This window comes from Erpetoichthys calabaricus, chromosome 1, assembly GCF_900747795.2.
Source record: "Erpetoichthys calabaricus chromosome 1, fErpCal1.3, whole genome shotgun sequence".
In the NCBI taxonomy this organism is placed as follows: domain Eukaryota; kingdom Metazoa; phylum Chordata; class Cladistia; order Polypteriformes; family Polypteridae; genus Erpetoichthys; species Erpetoichthys calabaricus.
The window spans coordinates 215,443,543-215,466,353 of record NC_041394.2 but is presented as its reverse complement, the minus strand read 5'-3'; the positions used below and the strand labels follow the sequence as shown (position 1 = coordinate 215,466,353).

The window sequence follows — 22,811 nt, the reverse complement described above, 5'->3', positions numbered from 1 at the left end:
GCAATTGCATTTTGAAATTCCTACTAATATGTTTTTTCAGCTAAAAATGTATTATCCTTTTGTCTGTGTTTATATTGAGTCTGGTCAGACTTTAGAATTAGATCTCAGTAGTAGGAATGCCCTTCTACTTTTTTTTTTTTTTTTTTTTATGCAAAACATGACATTTTCATCCCAGAAACTCTTTATGCACACATCTCTTGAGAAACATTTGTCAATGTGAAAAGATTCATTTTTGAATATTTTTATATATTTTTCATTTTTGTAGAATTAAATGTTGTATTATGATAAACAGAAATATATTGAGCTTTTTGATATCTCATCATATTAAAGGGACTATTGTATATTGGGCTTTTTGTTCAGAAATCTCTCTAAATTGAGTAGAGAAACGGTGATGAAAGTTATTGGATTTGATATGGAACATAAATGAATGGATATAATAGAATTCTTGTTTGCTCTTTATCTAATTAATTGCTATGATATTTATAAAATATCACTAGAAAATGGTCAAAAGTTAAATACAGGACAAATTAAGATTTTTCAAGTAGAAGTCAGCAGACAATCTTTAACCTCCTTACCGTTATGTTTACCCGGGGAAAAACAAATCAAAAATGGGGAATTTGCAACAGGCCAGTATTACTGTGTTTCTTTGTACAATTTTCTTATTACCTTTTTTCTGTTTCTTGAGCATAGAAGGGAAGAATGTTGGTGCCTTATCCATACAATTGATGCACCCAGTGTTTTATATTTAGGCTACCATAGCAGAAGGCGTAGTAACTTCCACATTTGTAAATGACACAAACTACAATTGCTGCATTGTGAACAGTGTTAAGGGTGCTTGATCAGTCATTGTGCTGTTTTACCCACTGCAGTAATATTCAACTGAATTCACCAGACATATCCTTTTGGTTCAATTGTACAGTGCTGTATGCATCAGGTTCTATCTGTGTCAACATCTGATATTGTGAGCGCTGAAGTGGGAAAACGACGAGATAAACACCAATTTAAAATTAAAAGCAATTTCTTTATTCTTTATTCTTGGTGAGTTAGAGAGATTGTGAGACTGCCCCCCCATGCCGCCGAAGAGACTGGAGCCCCCCCTCCCCCAAGCTCAGTGCCACTGGCTGGTCAGAACAGTCAGTGTTGCTTAAAAGAAAAAAAATTCCTCTTTATATTACCTAGCTTATTCATTAGCCAAAGAGAGAACAGAAAAAAACATAACAGTTCATTTTGAGGTCATACATAAATTAGGTTTACACCTTTAATTTATGACATTTAGGAGTACAGAAAAACAAAGCAGTACCAGGCGCCTACATTATCTGAAGACTGTGACCTCTCAGTACACACACACAAACCCATTTTAAGCAATTTTCTTAAAGTTCATTGCATTAGTTATAAAGAGATTACATTCTTATAACTTTAATATCTTCACTAGATTATATTTGTTTTATTAGATTAATAATCCTTATTTATTAATTCATAAATGACAATTTTGTCTTATATTTTTAAGACAAAAGTGAAGAGAGTGAAGAAAACGATCACATTTATTTATAATATCACATGGTGTTCTGTTAATTTCAAGAGGTTAGCACTTTCACATAGAAGAATTAAATCAGTCTCATATTCTGTGCATAAACATAATTCCTTTCCTACCTAAATGCAGATCAAATCATATAGAAGTATAAAATCATATAGTTCTCTGCAGCATGATTAATACAAAATACAGTCATTGGTATTTTGTGAGTTAAATACTTACAATCATCTGTGGTGGGCTGGCTCCCTGCCCGGGGTCTGCTTCCTGCCTTGCGCCCTGTGTTGGCTGAGATTGGCTCCAGCAGACCCCCGCAACCCTGCAGTTAGGATATTGCAGGTTGGATAATGGATGGATAGATGGATACTTATAATCATTACAGTTAATGTTTTTTCTGCTTTCTCAATATCCATTTAACATTGTTATCACTACTGCTTAATTCAACTAATGCTTCTGTTTCAGTTTGTTTTAATGTTCACTTAAAGCTTCTCTTTTTAAACGCCATTGTGTTTTGGGTGCAGTGACATGTGGTGAGGTTCTTGGCTGTTGAGGCACAGACTCCTTCAGAGTCAGATTTACAAATATATGAACCCAAAAGAATAGCTTATTCACTATTCAATTGGCAGCATGCACATTTACTACTGGTTATGTTTCATATCTCATCAGCATTCTTTACACACACACATAGGTAAGGCGCATATTGGCTAAGAAAGAACGTTACATAGAGAGTGGAGAGAGCGCATTTGCTCTGCACCCTCCATGTGTTCTAAATTGCAGTTCCACAATTCATACTCATTCAATACAAATGAAAATATAGAGTGGTGTACAAAAAAACAGATTTCAGTCTGGACCTTAATTGAAATATTTAGCTGTTTTTAAAAGCTTTTAATTCTGATACTTTAATAAATTTAATACAGACTGTTTAACACAAGGATAAAAAGAAGAACAAAATAATATTTCATTTAAGGTCAAAATTTAGTTTTTAAATATTGGATTTTTTTTTCTTAGTCTGACCCCATTTTTTTATAAAGTTGAAAGCTGTTTATGGTCTTACCTTTATTTGTAAATGAAGTCCATGTGCCTATCCTTCAGCCATGAAAATCTCTGTTACTTTCTTGTAAAAGTCCTCCTTATTTTCATATATTTTTAAAAGTCTCTCTGCCTCAATGGAGATTATCGCCAAGGAGGAAAGCCGTCCTAGATCTGTACTATTCCTACTGTGTGTTTTCAGTCTTTTCAATGCAGAGAATGTCCTTTCCACAGATGCTGTTGTAGCTGGTACAGTGAGCACCAGCTGAAGTAACTTTGTTGCCTCAGGAACAGTCTGTATCAGATCCTTCTGGACCAGGAGATTTACATTCATTCCTTACTCAGCTGTACAATCCAGTGGGATCAGCCTTTAGACTAACAAAGTCAAAGAACCTTGCATATTCTGACAGGCTGTGCAGTTTAGTGTCATCAAAATTTTGTGACATTTGTTTAAATTTTGCCCAGTCAGCCAAACCGAGGAAAGCTAGCTCACCATAATGATCAAAACTAGCTTTCATTTGAACACCGATGTTATCCAGAATGTTAAAAAAAACATTTGTTTCCTCTTATCCCTGACTGTTTACTTCCACTATCTGTCAGGCCAAGTGTGGTGCACTTTTGCTCAAATCGCTCATAGAATGTGTCAGACTCCTGTCTCATGCATTCAACAACTCCAATTGTGTCGCGGATTTGCGCACAACAATATCCATGGTCCATGACTTTGTTTTGCAGCAATCTATAAAGTGCTTCAGTTTGACTGAAAATGCCCTCATATGCCGTAATTAAAAAGCACGTTGATGCTTTTGACATGCCACCAATCATATCCAGCAGCCATCATTAGAGTGTCATTACCCTAACTATCAGGATTTTCACTCATAATACGAAATACAGGATGCAGATGAGATTGATGCATGTTTATTGTCTGCAACAGCCGAGAGTTTGAGAACCATCTTGTGGGCGCTGCCCTTGGTAAATGTCGCTTCACAGTATCATCCAGTAAGTGGGTGCTCTTTGTGGACTTATTAAAAAATGACCCTAGTCCTTCAACTGTTTTTAAAAAAAAAAGTTGTACACTCAGGCATGTATTTTGCTGAATGCAACAGCACAAAGTTTAATTTGTGTGCATAATAGTGAGTAAACATGTCCTTGGGCACCTTTTCGTTAATTTTGTCCTGCACCCCATTTAGCTCCGATGCCATCACAGAAGCTCTATCATACGTCTGAACTACTAGCTTTTCAAAACAGTTGTATTTCTCCAACACTCCCAAGGCATACTTTGGTACAGCAGGGATTGTCTATCTTCACTCATATCATCAAATTCCAAAAATGCCTCCTTCACTTCACAGGCCACTTCATTTTTAGCCACATAGTGCAAACTGACAGAGATCTGGGCTTTGTTTGTGACATCCATTGTCTCCTCTACTTTTACAGCAACATATGGGGCTGCATTAACCTCCTTTTAATATCATTTCTAATCACATCACCGACTGATTCAATTAAATTGTTCTGTATTCTGTTTGACAAGCCAGAAAACACAGTGGATCTCTCCAAATGTCTAAGCAACCTTTCATCTTTCCCAGGAAAAGTGTGTAATAGCTCTACATTGCTGCCACGCTTAGAAGAGCTTCTACTCTCATTGTTACCACGAAATGCCAGCTCCTGTTTGGCTAGGAAGCAGGTTACATTAATTAGGTCTTTTTAAAATCTCTTGGTTTTCTTTTACCTTAGCATTGTAGATGCTAATATTTAGTCTCCGCTGTTTGTTCAAGGCCAAATCGATCCTTATGGTTCCAAAAGTTTTTAAAGTAGTTTGGCTTTGAATGTGAGTAGTCAATCTTTCATGCTTACTGAGGCTTCTTGATACATTTATCATGTCACAATATCCCATGTTAGTCCAGACATTGAGTTGAGAACAAAAGGCACGGAAAGCAGTAAAGGCGGTTTCTTGTAGGACAGCTAAAGTCTTTTCGGGTGTACCACTCCATTTGAAAAGAGCGAGTTGTCTTTTGTCCTTTAGTTTGAAGCAAATCTTTTAGCTCCAGTGTTGGTCTTCTGTTATTTATCACTTCCTATTTTGACTGAAAGTCCAGTTTTGAGAATTTTTTAGGCTTAGATATATAAGCTTCCATTTTGGCAGTCAGTTGGAAGAAAAAATTAAAATAAACGGACCACTGCAGTGCACTTGACTTCCTGATATCGCTAACTTATTGGTGCCTAGAGCGCCTGCATAGAAGAACAGTGGCAGCAACAACCTGTTTGGCTCACATCTGCCCCCTTCAGAGTGGCATAGTACTGTCTGCCTCACCTTGTGCCTTTTCACTGCGGTTTTATGTCCAATCAGCAAAACTAAATATGTCACTCACATTCATTAAATATATTAGCCAGACTGTGGAAAGTCAGGGTGTATAATAAACATGTCTGCAAACATTATATTGGTGACATACAGAGAGACAGCAACAGGCACGCGCCAATTGCATACATTAACCCAGTGTGTGAGGGATAGCGCAGTCCGAGGTGAGGTGATGATCGTTGCTGCCACATCTCACATTTCTCCTATGTATTTGAACAGTAAATATGCAAATTTAGTGATTTTGACCATAAAAATGATAAATATTATTGGAATTATACAGAAAACAAATTTGTAGCACAGACCAGTGGAGAAATTTATTTTATGTCATCATTATTAGTTGTTTTACTTTTCATGATGACATCTGCCTCCCCTGTCTGCATGTCCCTGTTTGGGTGAAGGCTCTGCCACACTTATAAATATTGATGTTATTTTAGAGTGTCAAAACACATAGAAATGTTCATGATTTTTTTTTTTGCAGCATTCTGTTATTTTATCCACTACATTGTAGCAGAACGCTGACCTGAGAGTTATTCAGACTTAAGATTGTAAAGCCGATCATTACCATCACTCCGAGTCTGACTCTGGGGTTGGGAAACCATAATTGCATTGAATTCCGAGCTATGTTCAGAATTAATGCCACAGAAGTTAAATTTGGGCTAGTATCATTTCAATCTAATTATGTTAGATTTTTGTGGAAATTAGGTTTGCAATATATGCTTTTCTTCTTCTTCTTTTGGCTGCCCCCGTTAGGGGTTGCCACAGCGGATCATCTTTTTCCATACATTTCTGTTTTAGCCCTCTAAATTATGAATGGAGAGAGAATGCAAGTTTTGCATATTTTCAAGGAAACCTTTGAAAATTATGGGAAAGTGAGTCGCAAATTAAGTCAGTGCTTATTTAGAATAAGGGCGAAAGAACATGGAAAAATTAAAGTCATACAGTTGAAATTTTCTCAACATGTGTATTTTTTTATTTATTTTTATTTGGAAAAATGGAATGCAAACTCAGTAGAAATCTTAGCTAGTTTCCTTGTGACTTTGTGCAAAACGGTAGTAAATGTTTTTTTCTTTTCTTTCCTACACATCTCAAAATAATGAAATTCTGCAGGATATCCAACAAGCAGTTTATATGGTCTCTGATTTTAATTTGCAAGGCAGGTACATTCCTTCTTTCCTGGACATGCTACAGTCTTATTTAAAAATTAATTTACTCAAGAACTTGTACAATAAACCTTTAAAGATATACTGCTATTAAAATAATAAATATAGTTACATTTAACTAACATCATAAAACTAACAGTATAAAAACATATTAGAATGCTATCTTTCTTTTGTCTAAGTTTAACATGTATCTGTTCTAAGTTTAACATAAATCTGTTCAAGTACACTTTAGGGATTTTTACATGTATCCTCCTTTTGGGAGTGTACAGAGTTCAGAAATGAGGCATACAACATGAAGCTAAAATTTTGAACTGAGTAATTTCAATTGAACAAGCAATTATTTATATTTAGCAGTAAATCCTTGTTTTGGAGACCCTTTCAAATTAAAGACATGCAAAGATTTATCTTGGAGATAATTTATTCTTCGGTATTTATGAGTTGTGCTTTTTATAGCACACAATGTGTAACATTTGTAGTTCTAAGCATTAATGCTTTTTTTCTTTCCACAGTTTCTAAATGTCTAACACTACTTATTGAGATTCATCCTGTCAATAACACCAAAGTTTTGAAAGCTGTGGACAAACATGTACGAGTGCAGGTATTTATTTTTATATTTTGTGGTCCTGAAAGTATTTCTGGTAGTCCATGCCTTCATTTTATTAAAGCATAATTTAATAGATATTTGACAATTAAATAATTAAATAATTGAAGTAGATTCAGATTTTTTTGTTCAATGCAATATATTCTTCTAGCATTCTTCTCAAAAGAGAGCACTTACACCGACTTATGAGTATAAAAAAGTAAGAAAAAAAAAGAATTATTGCCAAAATTGTACGATCAATTTTAATGATAATTGAGTCGCATGTAAATTTAAATGATCTTAAATTTTTGTGGCCGGTTGCACTATATTGAACTTCCTTTGATTTTGGCATAAATGGAAAATTATTGATTTTGCTGGTAGCTGGTGACAGTTGTTTAAAAAAAAAAACTTCACCATGCAAGACTTCTATATACTTAAAGGGTGACCTGAATTCATGAGATTCACTGTTCCTAGGATACTGAATTTAAAAAGGTTCAGTGGTTGACATGCCAGGAATATCCCAGTGTTCAAAGGGAAACACAAACTGGTGTGTTGGAATTAATACATTTTTTATGTGAAGTGTGCCAAAGTGGTAAAGTATTTTAAAATTACAGTATACCTAAGTTTTGCTAGGAGCCAGTGTAGAGACTTGTGAGTGAACAGGGCAAAAATATTCACACTTGTCTCAAGAGTGATTCCTATAGAAGCATTTTAAATTTACTTAATTTTTCATTTATTTTTTAAGCATACATATATGCAGTATCATATCCTGCAGAGTACGGAGTAATGACTCTTACTAAATATGAGAGCATTGTACAGTATTAACAGTGTTTATCATAAAAGTGTACATAGGTCACACAAAGCAACATGTTTCCTTAAGATAAAAACAGAAGCTTTTTGAGTACAGCAGGACTTGCTTCATATATTTCCAAATTTTTTTGTTTAAATCAATTTTATTTGTTTTCTAGTTTCTATATCCCGAGTATGAAAACAAACGTATACTTGAAAGTCATCTGCTGCTTATTTCAGAAGACAGGTGTAAGTATTGTAGTTTTATCTAATTAGTTATGTTGTAAAAAATTTAACTTAAATGACTTCCTTCCTTACTATGGTGTATCCCAATGAAGTCACAATTGTAATGTCCCTATGGTCTCTATTTTGTCTTTTTTTACAAAGTAATGTAATAATAGCACAGTATGTTCATCCAGAAATTTGAAATCTGGTATGAAAATGACTCAGACCTTTAAGTGCCTTGTTTCAACACAATATTTTTTATAAAAGTTTAGTGCCCACAAGCCATATTTGTTCTTCATGGTTTGTTTATTAATGTGCCTATTCCATTTTCAAATAAAAGTGGTTAGTGGAGCTTTTTTTGAGCATTTGTCTCAGTCATTGTAGACTGTGCACATTCATTTGAAATGGGGAGTAAAACAATAATGACAAGTGTTTAATTTCGCAATGACAAAGGTGTTGGCTTCATCATTGAAATTTTTAGTGTATGCATTTGAGTTTAATAAATAGCATTCTTTAAACATCTATCAAATTCCATGTTTGCTTGAATTTTTCTCTGCATAATCTGTTTTTCTACAAAATCTCAAACACGTTGATATTAAGTTTATAGGTCAGATCATAGTGGCCAGTATTGATGTTTGTGGGCGAATGTGCCTTGGACTGAATTGACCTCACTCTGTCAAGAGTAGGTCACTTGCCTTGTGCCTAGTATGACTGACATCAGTTTTGCCTCCTGTGGTCTTTGTTATACTTATGTGTCCTGTAATTGTCCCTTCCTTGTTTGATTAATTGTGAAAGTAAATGTAAATGTGAGGATGATATTTTTTTTTAATTTGTCCAGTGCCACAATTTCTTAGGCTTGAGATTTATGTCTGATTATAGATGTGAACAACACTGAAGCACCATAAAGAACTATTCTGCACCCCCCCTTTCACTCTGTACACCTCAGACTATTAGTATAACACCAGGTTGTGTCACTTACAGAAATTTTCTGATTTTGCAATAATGAGGTGCATTGACAAAGGGAATTAAATAGAGTATAAGAGTCAGGGGGAGAACTTTGTTTCTTGGTGCAGAAAGAAAGAAACTGTTGAAATATTCTTTTTCATATACCTGTCCATTGTCTCGAATTCATTTAGAGAGAAGAGCCAGAACAGCTGACAAAGCCCTCATGAAAAAGTACTCTTCATACAGAGGATAGTCTTTAATCCAAAATCTTCTTTGAGCCAGATGAATATTTTGTTTTTATAATTTAGCTCCACTGTTTTCTGTGCTGCCTCTCATCAAAATCTGTGTACGGATTTCAGTTATAACACATGGTCTGTTTTGAAACAACCTTTATTCAGTATACTCTGTAACCTTTGCCTAAATGTGCCTACTTTTGATTTTTTTTTCTTTACAGATATTGAACAATTACATATAAGCCTTACTATTGAAGAAGGATACAGAGTTGTAAGCAAGTTCTGTTAATTATTAATATATTATTCCAATGAGGTAGTTAATTTTCTAGGTTACTATATATTGAAACAAAATTTTACTGAAACATGTAATGCTCCTGATAATTTTGTTTTGATTACATTATTTAGTTCAATTTGAAATGCATCTTTTTCTGAATTTTTAAAAATGTTTTTATTTTAAGGTTTTACAAAACTTGGATTGCATTCCTAAAGACAAAGTGGCAGAAGATTTTTCCTGGGTTCAATGGGATGCACAGACACAGATGCTGCATCTCCTTTTTTTAAAGGTATTAGTCTAGTAAAACTGTGGTCTTAACTGAAAGTATAACTTCTCTTTAGAAGCATTTAAGGCAACATATTATTCTAGGTAGTGATTATTTTAATATGTTGCCTTTTATTGACTAAAAATGACTGACATTGAATTGATCTGTGCAATTACAGAAATTAGCTTGTATTTGTATTTATTAAATTATTACATTGTTACAACCTGCTAACCTAGTAAGGTTTCTTTTTACTTAAATTAATTTATAGTATGCCTACTCTCTAAACCTCTAGTTAGCCCGGTTTAGAGAGTAGGTATAGTGTGACTATTAACTTTGGTTGTAACAATTAACATTTTCTAAAATGATTTTCATGGTATGTCATTAGTACTAGGGTGTTGTACAGTGTTAGCCATTATGAATGTAGTGAGAAATCAAGCTAAATGACACCTTTTATTGGCTAACTAGAAAGATTACAATATGTAAGCTTTCGAGGTAACTCAGGCCCCTTTTTCAGGCAAGATGCAATACAGAAACTGGAATTCCCTGTGCTTATCCATATTACTAACCGAGAATGCTAAACCGGATGGACGCAGGGACATCCGACCATGGGCCGTAGCCGCAAAAAGACGTACTGCGCAGGCGCAAAAAGAGTCCGCAAGAGGCGGATGAGGAGCCGCGAGAGGGGGACAAAAGAGGCCGCGAGAGGCTGATGAGGGGCCGCGAGAGGCGGACAAGACCACAGAAAAAAGGAGTGAGCACAGAAAAAAGAGAAAAAAAGGAGTCAAAGAAATGAGGCGCAACGAGCAAAGAAAAAAGGAAAAAATATAAAAAAGTAGTCAAACGCAGGCAAAGCACGAAACACATTGCACACGAAACTAGACCCAAAAAAAAAAAAAAAAAAAGAGGCTCGCGCACAACAGCAAGGCAACCACCACCCCCCCCCCCCCACAGGCACCGGACGGGACACACACCAAGAGGGGGATTCAACAAGCCCATGGAACACAAAAAAAAAGAACACAAAACCACCCCCACAGACCCTACAAGCAAGGGACGGGACACACACAAAGAGGGGATTCAACAAGACACAGGAACACAAAAAGAAAGAAGACGCTCGCGCAACAACAATCCTCACCCCCCCCCACCCCCCCCCCCCCCCCCCCCCCACACACATCCATAAGCAGTGACACCCAAAGCCACATATTCGAAAGTGAACGTCAACACCTTCACACTAGACAGCATAGGTGTCCGCATAGGTGGATCTCCTTACAATAAAGCACTATTAACCGTTCAACTGCAGAAAAGGAAACATATTAACAGTGAGTGCGATCCTCCTTATTACTTATCCATATTTCGCATGCTGAGAAAGAAACAAGTCATGAATACACGGTCACGGGTACAAAACGAAAAGGAAAGGATAACAGGAACAAACACACGAACACGAAAGAAACAACAAAATAGACGGCTATGCAGCATAGGTGGATCTCATTACAATAAGGCACTATTAACCGTTCAACCGCAGAAATCGCTCCATATTAACAGTGAGTGCAATACTCCTTATTACTTATCCATATTTCTAAAAGAAAAAATGTCTCGGCTCCAAAAACGCAAAGCTCAACTAAAGCTTCTAACTAACGATATACCTAAAAGTAAAAACTTTATGAACTGCATTAGATCCTACAATAGTTCATTTGCTTTTGCATCTACCGGAGTAAATATCAGGCCACCAAAAGGCAATGCCCATACTGCTTTCCCATATGTGCACAAATACTGCATCGCATTGGAACAGTGCACCCTGAAACAAATCAACAACGCAAATATGCACAAATCTACATCCTAGATCCACATGACGCAATCTATCAATCAAAGTGCTGCATCGCAACAGGCACGGATTCAAAACGAAACACCTCCCGTCTCAGACATACGTTAACGGCAAGGAAGGCTACAACGGGCTTCTCACACAGCACAGGCAAATCGATTACAGCTCCAAAACAACACGTCCCAAATACTAATCATGCAACAACGCGCCTCTCAAACGGCACAAGCAAAACATACACCAGGAAAATTCATTCGTATTAATGAATGTCATTTGCAATCACTGTCATTCAGTTCAGTTCCCTGAAGAAACAACTGGCAATACAAGTAATACATTTACACGTTGTTGTCAAAAGGGTCAAATTAGACTGCCTTCTTTACATTCATATACTGAATATCTACAGAAGCTTCTACCTAACGATGTACCTGAAAGTGAAATCTTTATCAACTGCATTAGATCCTACAAATCGGTATCCACTATGAACATTAACGGTGGCACTGCACGTGACATCCGTCTTGAAAAAATGTTAATTATTGATGAATGTACAATGGCATGAAGTCACTTACTCAACACCATTCATAAACTTCTACAAACGTTTATGAATAATGATATTTGCTTTGGAGGAAAGGTACTTTTATGAGGAGGAGATTTTAGACAGTGATTAGCTATTCTTCCAGATGCCATGCGCTCAGCTATTGTTCAGTGCACCTTAAAATACGCAGACAATTGGCATTGCTTTCAAAAGATACAGTTAGTAAAAAAGATACGATGTCCAGAACCAGATCATAACAATTGCTTATTACAACTGAGACATGGTACACTCACCAATACAGATGGTCTTCAGCCACATATTATTACAATTCCTCAAGCCTTTATCTGCGACGACTCAGTTACAGAGAGATTTGGAACAGCAATCTCATTAGACCAAATGCCCCTTTTAACACAACGCACTATATTATGTCCAAAAAAATATTAATGTGGAAAACATAAATACCCAAGTCATTCCATTACTTCCTGGAGAGACACAACTCCTTCTAAGCTCTGACAAACTTGACTCTGATCACAACAATAACCATCTTCATTGACCTTACAAGTTCTGACCTGGAATTACCTTTTACACTTAAACGGCGTGTACAAAGAAATTTTCAAATAAACCTTTACACTGTGCCACACACTTTATTGTTTGCTTTCTATTTGCATCATCTACACCGTCACACTATTCTATATCTCATTCATACATCACGCTCTTTGTCATTCCCAACACCAGGGGTTGGCGAGCGAAGCGAGCAGGGGGCAGAGCCCCCTAGTATAGACACTAAGACAGATACAACATTAGAAAACCTTTAAGTGAGACATCATAGATATAAAAAATTAATAGACTTGTCCAGGCTAAGATTCATTTAGCAAGAGAGGAGAACAATGTCTAGTCAAGATCTTTTGATATGATAACTGTCCAAAAAAATCTTTTGAAGTTTATGTGTTGTACCTGTTAGTGAAAAGTTAAGCAAAATGACACCTTTTATTGGCTAACTAGAAAGATTACAATATGCAAGCTTTCGAGGCAACTCAATTCAGTTAATCAGTTTAATGTGTGGCATGCTCATGTTTGTCAGCATGGATATTTCAATGGAAATAACCCAAATATTCTGCTTGCTTGTTGTCTGGGCAAAAGTAAATCTAAGTAATGTCTGTCTATTATAAAAAAAAAAATCTTGGCAGGGAGACCAGGGAGATGAGACGTGATCTTCTTGGAAGACAATTTGATGTCCTGCGAGAGACACTTTAACATCACGCGAGACAAGGCAGCGAGACAGAAGGACAGCTGCTGTACAGGCTTTTAAATGATCAACGCGCAGCGCGACAAGCAGAGCACACACCTCAGCAGCAGCAGCACAAAGCCAGTAGCTTCTCCTTAGCGTGTGTTCAGCTCCCCCCCCCCCTTCAAAACGTGAGTGGGAGAGCATCTCCTTAGCGTGCGTTCAGCTCCACTCCTACACAACGCGAGTGGGAGAGACGAGAAGTGGCAGAAGCGTAGCAGGCCTCTGGGGGGATGAAGCGAAGCGATCGAGACCTGATCATCTTGGAGAGACACTTTGACGTCACGCGAGACTAGACATTACAACCTTAGGAAGTAAAACCCATGAGACGGTGACTTTTGCACATCACGCCCTACTTATAAACAATTTAAAACAAGTTCACGGACATCTAACCTAGCAGTTGTTGAAATGCTTTTGGTAGACACACTTCATGTGTTCCCAACTCTTAAAACAACGACAAGCAGAACACGCAGCTCGCCAGCAGCAGCTGCAGCAAGCCAGCAGATGATCCAAGCACATCTCCTTAGTGTGCGTTCAGCTCCCACCCCGCTTCACAATGCTAGTGGCACAGACACAAAGTGGCAAGAGGACAGCTGCTGTACAAGCTTTTAAATGATCAACGCAAAGCGCGATAAGCAGAACATGCAGCTTGCCAACAGCAGCAGCAAGACAGCAGATGAATCAACCGCATCTCTTTAGTGTGCGTTCAGCTCCCCCCTACCCCAACACAACGTGAGCAGCATTATACGTCCCGCGAGAAAGAGATTTAACCACGCCCGGCGCAGGAAATAAAAGACAAATATTGTTTATACAAAGTTTTAAAGTAAAAATGAAAATAATGCATATGTAACAATTCCCATGAAAATAACAATCTCTTTAAATTGTTTATCTGGTAAGATAAACCCGGGTTTGGGCAAATGAAGTGAGCATGGGGCAGAGCCCCCTAGTTAAACATTAAAAATGATACTAGATATCTGCCTATGGTTTTAAGTCAAAGAGTTGTGATGACAATTAGCTGTAATCCTTTGAAGTCACAATGTTCATATTAACTCATAAACTGGAGCAAGTCAGTTTATAGTAATTCAAAATTTCAAGGTTGAAATTGGAAGAAAGATTGGGGAAGGTATAGAGGACTTGAATTATGGCACCAATGAGATTTTCTGTTTGAGTAGAACAGTCTATTGAGCATCTTGGCAGCCTACTACAGTTGTACATGCTGAATGTAGTGTTGACTGGCAAAATTTTCCAGAGTGTTTTTTGCAGCAAATATGCTGTGTTCTCAGATGACCTTATTGATGAATATTTTCATGTGGCCATCTTAGGCGAACATTTTGTCCCTGTGACTCATGATTCTTTGAGAGGTCAGGGTGTTATCGCAAACCTTAAGCAGCCATGCACAGAACTTTCATGCATGTGCACTGTGTACTGTTGTGCATGCATTTTTAAACCAAAAAAAAAAAAACGTGTATTATTTTCATTTTGTGGTTGAGGGGGGCACATTAGCTGATCATAATGAGAATATTACAAGTATTGCTACTGAATGTATAACACTAATCCCTGTGCACACACTCATTCATCGCTATGCCACATGGCTAAGTCTTAAAGGAGCAGAGTCAGAAAACACATGAGACCTGTGAAGTAATAATAAGAAAAGATTTCTTATTATTTAAAAGCTGTTTCTGTATTCTTGATGAAAGTAAAAAGTGTGAAGCATCTATATAAATATATTGAAAATAAAAAAGATGTTCTAGCTGCACCTAGGACTGCGACTTCAAATAATGAAACTAGCCAGTTCCACAATGCTGTGTTGTGAAATTGCCAGTGTGTGCCCTGAATATTGGAACTCTGTGAGTGGAAAGATATAGAATTATTTTAAATTATTGCCAGTTGTAAATTAAATTGTTGTGGCCAGTTGCATTTTGTTAGTGGTTATTGTTTTGTCTGCATCTTTTGTTGTTTGAGGCATTGTGGCTCATTGGTTAGCACTACTGCCTCACAGCTTAGATCACATTTTTTTCCAGGTAATTGGTCTAGCATAGTTTTCAAATGTTTCCCTTGCCCTCTGGAACACTTAAAAAACCATTACACCATTATAATTCACTCACAAACTGTTCAGTTTCTCATTTTCTATTGATTTTAATAAATGTTGCTGAGTTTGGCGAAGTTCCTGAACATTTCCACAGTTTCAATGAATTCATGGCGAGGCAAATTCTGAAGAATTTGCTCATCACTGCTTATTAATATAATTTTAAGTGATGACATTTATTTTTCTGATATTCTTATACACAGCGGTATAATGTTACTTAATGCCTATGTTAAAGTAAATTGTTAAAATATGTAGTATTATTATTGTTTTTTCTTATTGATGCTGTTATCTTTTCAGGATGACTGGATTCTAAAGTGTTATCAGTTTTATCCTGATCGTAACTTTGATGTTATGGTAAGTCTTTTGTTTTTCAGAACTGCAGTTGTAAAAATGACAGAAGTATTAAGATAAAGTCAAATTTTGGGCTAGTATTTTTACAAATTTGTGGGTAGAGATTATTAAAAAATATGAGTAATCATTTTTCTATGTTTAAAGTTCCAGGTACCGCTTGATTTGCCAGTGAAACCCATTTCTAAAGTGAGGTAATATTTTCTCCATCTTACTTATTTCCCAATGCTGTAAATTGTTTTTTTTTACATAATTAGACTTTTTGAGCATGTTCTTCTAAACCCCTCCATTCATCCAATTCAGAATTTGCCTAGTCCTATACAATTATTTTGTGTGGCAGCAGCATATTTCAGCAGCAAGGCAGGACCGAAACATAAATGAAATATCATTCAAATACAGGGACTTGCACACCTATATATTTTCTAGTAATACTACTATTACTACTTCTAATACTATTACTTCTACTACTACCACCACCACTACAAATTGGAGTATCTAGTCTACATAACATAAAGATCCTTGTCATTTGGCAGAAAAAGAAAAACAGGATTCTTAGAAAAAAACTTATTCAGACTCAGACAGCATAAAATTTCATATTTATTCAGAATCTTTGAGAAAATAGTGGACAGAATGTTTTTTAGGGTGTCAAGCTATTGAGAAAAATATGCTTGTGGCTAATAAATATTAAATAACTAGCAAAATACCCGCGCTTCGCAGCGGAGAAGTAGTGTGTTAAAGAGGTTATGTAAACATATATATACATATACATATCTACATATACATATATACACATATATATATATATATATACATATACACATCCACATATATATACATATATATATATATATATATATATATATATATATATATATATATATATATATACACATACATATACACACATACATACACACACACATATACATACACACACATATATATATATATATATATATATACACATACAGATACATATATACATATACATATCTACATATATATATATATACATACAGTATCTACATATATATACACATATATATACATATCTACAGATATATACACATATATATACATATCTACATATATATATATATATATAGACATACATATATAGTTTCTTTTCAATAAAGTCATGCGTTAGGCAAGTGTAATTGAATAACGGCGCGTCATTGAATAGCTGCGCTGCAAGTTTAGTTTCTTTTCAATAAAGTCAGGCGTTAGGCAAGTGTCATTGAATAGTGGCGCGTGATTGAATAGCGGCGCTGCAAGTTTAGTTTCTTTTCAATAAAGTCAGGCGTTAGGCAAGTGTCATTGAATAGCGGCACTGCAAGTTTAGTTTCTTTTCAATAAAGTCAGGCGTTAGGCAAGTGTCATTGAATAGCGGCACTGCAAGTTTAGTTTCTTTTCAATAAAGTCAGGCGATAGGCAAGTGTCATTGAATAGCGGCACTGCAAGTTTAGTTTCTTTTCAATAAAGTCAGGCGTTAGGCAAGTGTCATTGAATAGCGGCACTGCAAGTTTAGTTTCTTTTCAATAAAGTCAGGCGTTAGGCAAGTGTCATTGAATAGCGGCACTGCAAGTTTAGTTTCTTTTCAATAAAGTCAGGCGATAGGCAAGTGTCATTGAATAGCGGCACTGCAAGTTTAGTTTCTTTTCAATAAAGTCAGGCGTTAGGCAAGTGTCATTGAATAGCGGCGCGTCATTGAAGAGCGGAGCTGCAAGTATAGTTTCTTTTCAATAAAGTCAGGCATTAGGCAAGTGTCATTGAATAGCGGCACTGCAAGTTTAGTTTCTTTTCAATAAAGTCAGGCGCGTTTTGCAGCGGCGAAGTTCTGCTTTTAAATTTTTATTAAGAAGAAAAGAAAACCTTTTTAATTTGAGGGAAAATATACCAATAACAATTTGTTAAGGATCTGTTTTTTTGTGAAGCTGTCTTTACACAGCTTCTCCGCTGTTTCTCAATTGTGTAATGAATGTTTTCTTCAGCGCTCTTTGTGGCTGTTCCTTGTTTTCAGTTCACGTGATTACGTAGGAGGCGTGATGACGCGATACACGACTCCACCTCCCATGGCCATCAACCTGCACTCCATTACAGTATATGGACAAAAAAGAGGTTCCAGTTATGACCATTACGTGTACAATTTCGAAATGAAACCTGCCTAACTTTTGTAAGTAAGCTGTAAGGAATGAGCCTACCAAATTTCAGCCTTCCACCTACACGGGAAGTTGGAGAATTAGTGATGAGAGAGTGAGTCAGTGAGGGCTTTGTCTTTTATTAGTATAGACTAGCAAAATACCCGCGCTTCACAGCGGAGAAGTAGTGTGTTAAAGAGGTTACGAAAAAGTAAAGGAAACATTTTAAAAATAACGTAACATGATTGTCAATGTAATTGTGTTGTCATTGTTATAAGTGTTGCTGTCATATATATATACACTAGCAAAATACCCGCGCTTCGCAGCGGAGAAGTAGTGTGTTAAAGAGGTTATGAAAAAAAAAGGAAACATTTTAAAAATAACGTAACATGATTGTCAATGTAATTGTGTTGTCATTGTTATGAGTGTTGCTGTGTTTTATATATATAAAATACACACACACACATATAAACATATATATACATATACATATACACATATATATACATATCTACATATATATATATATATATATACAGTGGTGTGAAAAACTATTTGCCCCCTTCCTGATTTCTTATTCTTTTGCATGTTTGTCACACAAAATGTTTCTGATCATCAAACACATTTAACCATTAGTCAAATATAACACAAGTAAACACAAAATGCAGTTTTTAAATGGTGGTGTTTATTATTTAGGGAGAAAAAAAATCCAAACCTACATGGCCCTGTGTGAAAAAGTAATTGCCCCCTAAACCTAATAACTGGTTGGGCCACCCTTAGCAGCAATAACTGCAATCAAGCGTTTGCGATAACTTGCAATGAGTCTTTTACAGCGCTCTGGACGAATTTTGGCCCACTCATCTTTGCAAAATTGTTGTAATTCAGCTTTATTTGAGGGTTTTCTAGCATGAACCGCCTTTTTAAGGTCATGCCATAGCATCTCAGTTGGATTCAGGTCAGGACTTTGACTAGGCCACTCCAAAGTCTTCATTTTGTTTTTCTTCAGCCATTCAGAGGTGGATTTGCTGGTGTGTTTTGGGTCATTGTCCTGTTGCAGCACCCAAGATCGCTTCAGCTTGAGTTGACGAACAGATGGCCGGACATTCTCCTTCAGGATTTTTTGGTAGACAGTAGAATTCATGGTTCCATCTATCACAGCAAGCCTTCCAGGTCCTGAAGCAGCAAAACAACCCCAGACCATCACACTACCACCACCATATTTTACTGTTGGTATGATGTTCTTTTTCTGAAATGCTGTGTTCCTTTTACGCCAGATGTAACGGGACATTTGCCTTCCAAAAAGTTCAACTTTTGTCTCATCAGTCCACAAGGTATTTTCCCAAAAGTCTTGGCAATCATTGAGATGTTTCTTAGCAAAATTGAGACGAGCCCTAATGTTCTTTTTGCTTAACAGTGGTTTGCGTCTTGGACATCTGCCATGCAGGCCGTTTTTGCCCAGTCTCTTTCTTATGGTGGAGTCGTGAACACTGACCTTAATTGAGGCAAGTGAGGCCTGCAGTTCTTTAGACGTTGTCCTGGGGTCTTTTGTGACCTCTCGGATGAGTCGTCTCTGCGCTCTTGGGGTAATTTTGGTCGGCCGGCCACTCCTGGGAAGGTTCACCACTGTTCCATGTTTTTGCCATTTGTGGATAATGGCTCTCACTGTGGTTCGCTGGAGTCCCAAAGCTTTAGAAATGGCTTTATAACCTTTACCAGACTGATAGATCTCAATTACTTCTGTTCTCATTTGTTCCTGAATTTCTTTGGATCTTGGCATGATATCTAGCTTTTGAGGTGCTTTTGGTCTACTTCTCTGTGTCAGGCAGCTCCTATTTAAGTGATTTCTTGATTGAAACAGGTGTGGCAGTAATCAGGCCTGGGGATGGCTACGGAAATTGAACTTAGGTGTGATACACCACAGTTAGGTTATTTTTTAACAAGGGGGCAATTACTTTTTCACACAGGGCCATGTAGGTTTTGGATTTTTTTTCTCCCTAAATAATAAACACCATCATTTAAAAACTGCATTTTGTGTTTACTTGTGTTATATTTGACTAATGGTTAAATGTGTTTGATGATCAGAAACATTTTGTGTGACAAACATGCAAAAGAATAAGAAATCAGGAAGGGGGCAAATAGTTTTTCACACCACTGTATATATATATATATATATATATATATATACATATACACATCCACATATCAACATATATATATACACATATATACACACACACACGCTTTATGGGTGATGATTGTTTTACTCTTTTTATCTTTATTTTATTTTATAGTAGAATCAACTCCTATCTGCGCACAGCAGGGCAGCCGTGGGCGGATGCGTATGGTGTATTCACTCCATGTTATCGTGCATTGCGCTGTCAGTGGTATTTTGATAAAAGAATTTGAACAACATATAAAAAGCGTATAAATTATTAAACAGTAAAACATTAACATTTAAGAAGTAAAGTTACATTAAGTACTACTGCAGTGCCTTCGGGTATACCTCATTTTTTGTTTGCCCATTACATGCTTAAATGTATACATTTTTTGGTGCACCTACCCGAGAACACGCGACATATAACCGAGCGTGGGAGAAGCATGGATTTTAAACACACGTTGAGTTGATCTGCTGGTCTCCCTCGTGGAATAACTGGTAATGTTTGACTAAAATGTACAGCGAGTAAAACGACATTACCTCCTATTTTTTTTTTTTACGATCTCTGAGATCTTGCTTTTTTCGGTTCAAGGCTTCATAAGCTCTTTTATGTTGTATGGTGTACTTATCCCAAACCATCATCTTTGAATGTTGCAAGACTTTCGCCTTGTATGTAGATCGGGGTAATTACATTCATTGCATTCGTAGTCTGAATCACAATCTGATTGTATGGGTGGTTACCTGGCACTGTAGGGTTGCCACCCGTCCTTTAAAATACGGAATCGTGCCGCGTTTGAAAATGAAATTGCGCGTCCCGTTTTGAATCAATACTGGATGGGATTTATCCCGTATTTTTTTTATAATTTTTTTTTTAAAGCAGCGTCTCATGCAAATCATCCCACACGCATTTTATGAAGATGCCTCCTTTCCTACTTTTGATTGGGTAATACTTGATGTCATCGTTAGTTTGATTGGTGTTTTTAACTGTCCAGTGAGGAGGGCGTGTCTTTTAAGTACAGTCTGCAAAGTGTTGGCACTGAGATGTGGCGTCAGCGCCATAGTTGAAGCCCCTAACGTTGCGGTCAGCAAGTCGGCTAACATCCGCCATGTGCCGTCTTTCAGTTGCGAGAAGCAGATCATAGAATGGTTGAAACTGTTGCCCCTAACGTTGCGCCACGGCGTGTGGTTCGTTTATACCTCGTGTCTTCTCATTAAACTTTTATCTTGCGAATATGTTATTGCAATCCGCAGCGGGAGCGTTTCTATAAACTTAATTTAAAGTTACGTTTTACACCGTGCTTTGTTTCCCTTATGAACATGCTTGTATGCTTAACTCGCTCCGTTCTCAATTGTTTAATTAATTTTTTGCTCTTCGCTGTTTGCGGCTGTTCCTCCATTTCCCCGTACTTCGTTCTTTTATCTCGCGAATATGTTATTGCAATCCTTAACGGGAGCGTTTCAATAAACTGATTGAAAATAGTTTTGCGTTTACCTTTTTAGTAAAAGGCGAGCTTTTAAGCCTGAGAAATCACCCCGTAAATGCACACGTTTAATTGGACATGTGTTAATATGTATGGTTACACAGTATTAAAAGACAGTGAACAACGTCAGTTACCTTTTTTCCCGCGTTTGATAAAAGGTGAGCTTTTAAGCCTCAGAAATCACCCCGTAAATGCACACGTTTAATTGCACATGTGTTAATATGTATGCTTACACAGTATTAAAAGACAGTCAAAAATTAACGTCATTTACCTTCGTTCCCGCATGTGACTCGTGCTGTAAATGTCTTCCTTGTTTTTAGTTCACGTGATTACGTAGGAGGCGTGATGACGCGATACGTGACTCCGCCTCCTCCATTACAGTGTATGGACAAAAAATATGTTCCAGTTATGACCATTACGCTTTGAATTTCGAAATGAAACCTGCCTAACTTTTGTAAGTAAGCTGTAAGGAATGAGCCTGCCAAATTTCAGCCTTCTACCTACACGGGAAGTTGGAGAATTAGTGATGAGTGAGTCAGTGAGTGAGTGAGTCAGTCAGTCAGTGAGGGCTTTGCCTTTTATTAGTATAGATATACACATACACATCTATATATATAAAAATGGAATGGGTGGGTCGTCGGGTGGGCCTTTTTTTCATTCCGTCGTTTTTTCGACGTTTTGAAAATGTAGAATGATTATTTGATTTTTTTGTTTTTATTTGATCGTGTCTATGTAGCCGCCGTCGTAATAAAGTATCGCTAAAATCGTCATTTATCGTAATTTATTTTTGACGTATAACGTCGCCGTCGTCGAGGTCAGTGATACCAGTGCAAAAAATCTGCTTACGGTTGAAAGACACGCCCTACTCACTGGACAGTTAAAAACACCAATCAAACTAACGATGACATCAAGTATTACCCAATCAAAAGTAGGAAAGGAGGCATCTTCATAAAATGCGTGTGGGATGATTTGCATGAGACGCTGCTTTAAAAAAAAAATGATAAAAAAAATACGGGATAAATCCCGTCCAGTATTGATTCAAAACGGGACGCGCAATTTCATTCTCAAACGCGGCACGATTCCGTATTTTAAAGGACGGGTGGCAACCCTACAGTGCCAGGTAACCACCCATACAATCACATTGTGATTCAGACTAGGAATGCAATGAATGTAATTACCCCGATCTACATACAAGGCGAAAGTCTTGCAACATTCAAAGATGATGGTTTGGGATAAGTACACCATACAACATAAAACAGCTTATGAAGCCTTGAACCGAAAAAAGCAAGATCTCAGAGATCGTAAAAAAAAAAGTAGGAGCTAATGTCGTTTTACTCGCTGTAGATTTTAGTCAAACATTACCAGTTATTTCACGAGGGAGACCAGCACATCAACTCAACGCGTGTTTAAAATCCATGCTTCTCCCACGCTCGGTTATATGTCGCGTGTTCTCGGGTAGGTGCACCAAAAAATGTATACATTTAAGCATGTAATGGGCAAACAAAAAATGAGGTATACCCGAAGGCACAGCAGTAGTACTTAATGTAACTTTACTTCTTAAATGTTAATGTTTTACTGTTTAATAATTTATACGC

At 36.8% G+C, this 22,811-nt stretch overlaps 1 protein-coding gene across 1 annotated transcript in view; it reads left to right on the top strand.

The window, feature by feature from the left end:
* gsap (gamma-secretase activating protein) overlaps positions 1-22,811 on the top strand; it is a 175,170-nt gene that overhangs the window by 33,059 nt on the left and 119,300 nt on the right. Inside the window, exons 6-11 of the mRNA XM_028811696.2 lie at positions 6,577-6,665; positions 7,616-7,685; positions 9,061-9,110; positions 9,298-9,402; positions 15,392-15,448; positions 15,590-15,636. Coding sequence (XP_028667529.2) covers positions 6,577-6,665; positions 7,616-7,685; positions 9,061-9,110; positions 9,298-9,402; positions 15,392-15,448; positions 15,590-15,636 — 418 coding nt within the window. The remainder of the gene's footprint in view (positions 1-6,576; positions 6,666-7,615; positions 7,686-9,060; positions 9,111-9,297; positions 9,403-15,391; positions 15,449-15,589; positions 15,637-22,811) is intronic.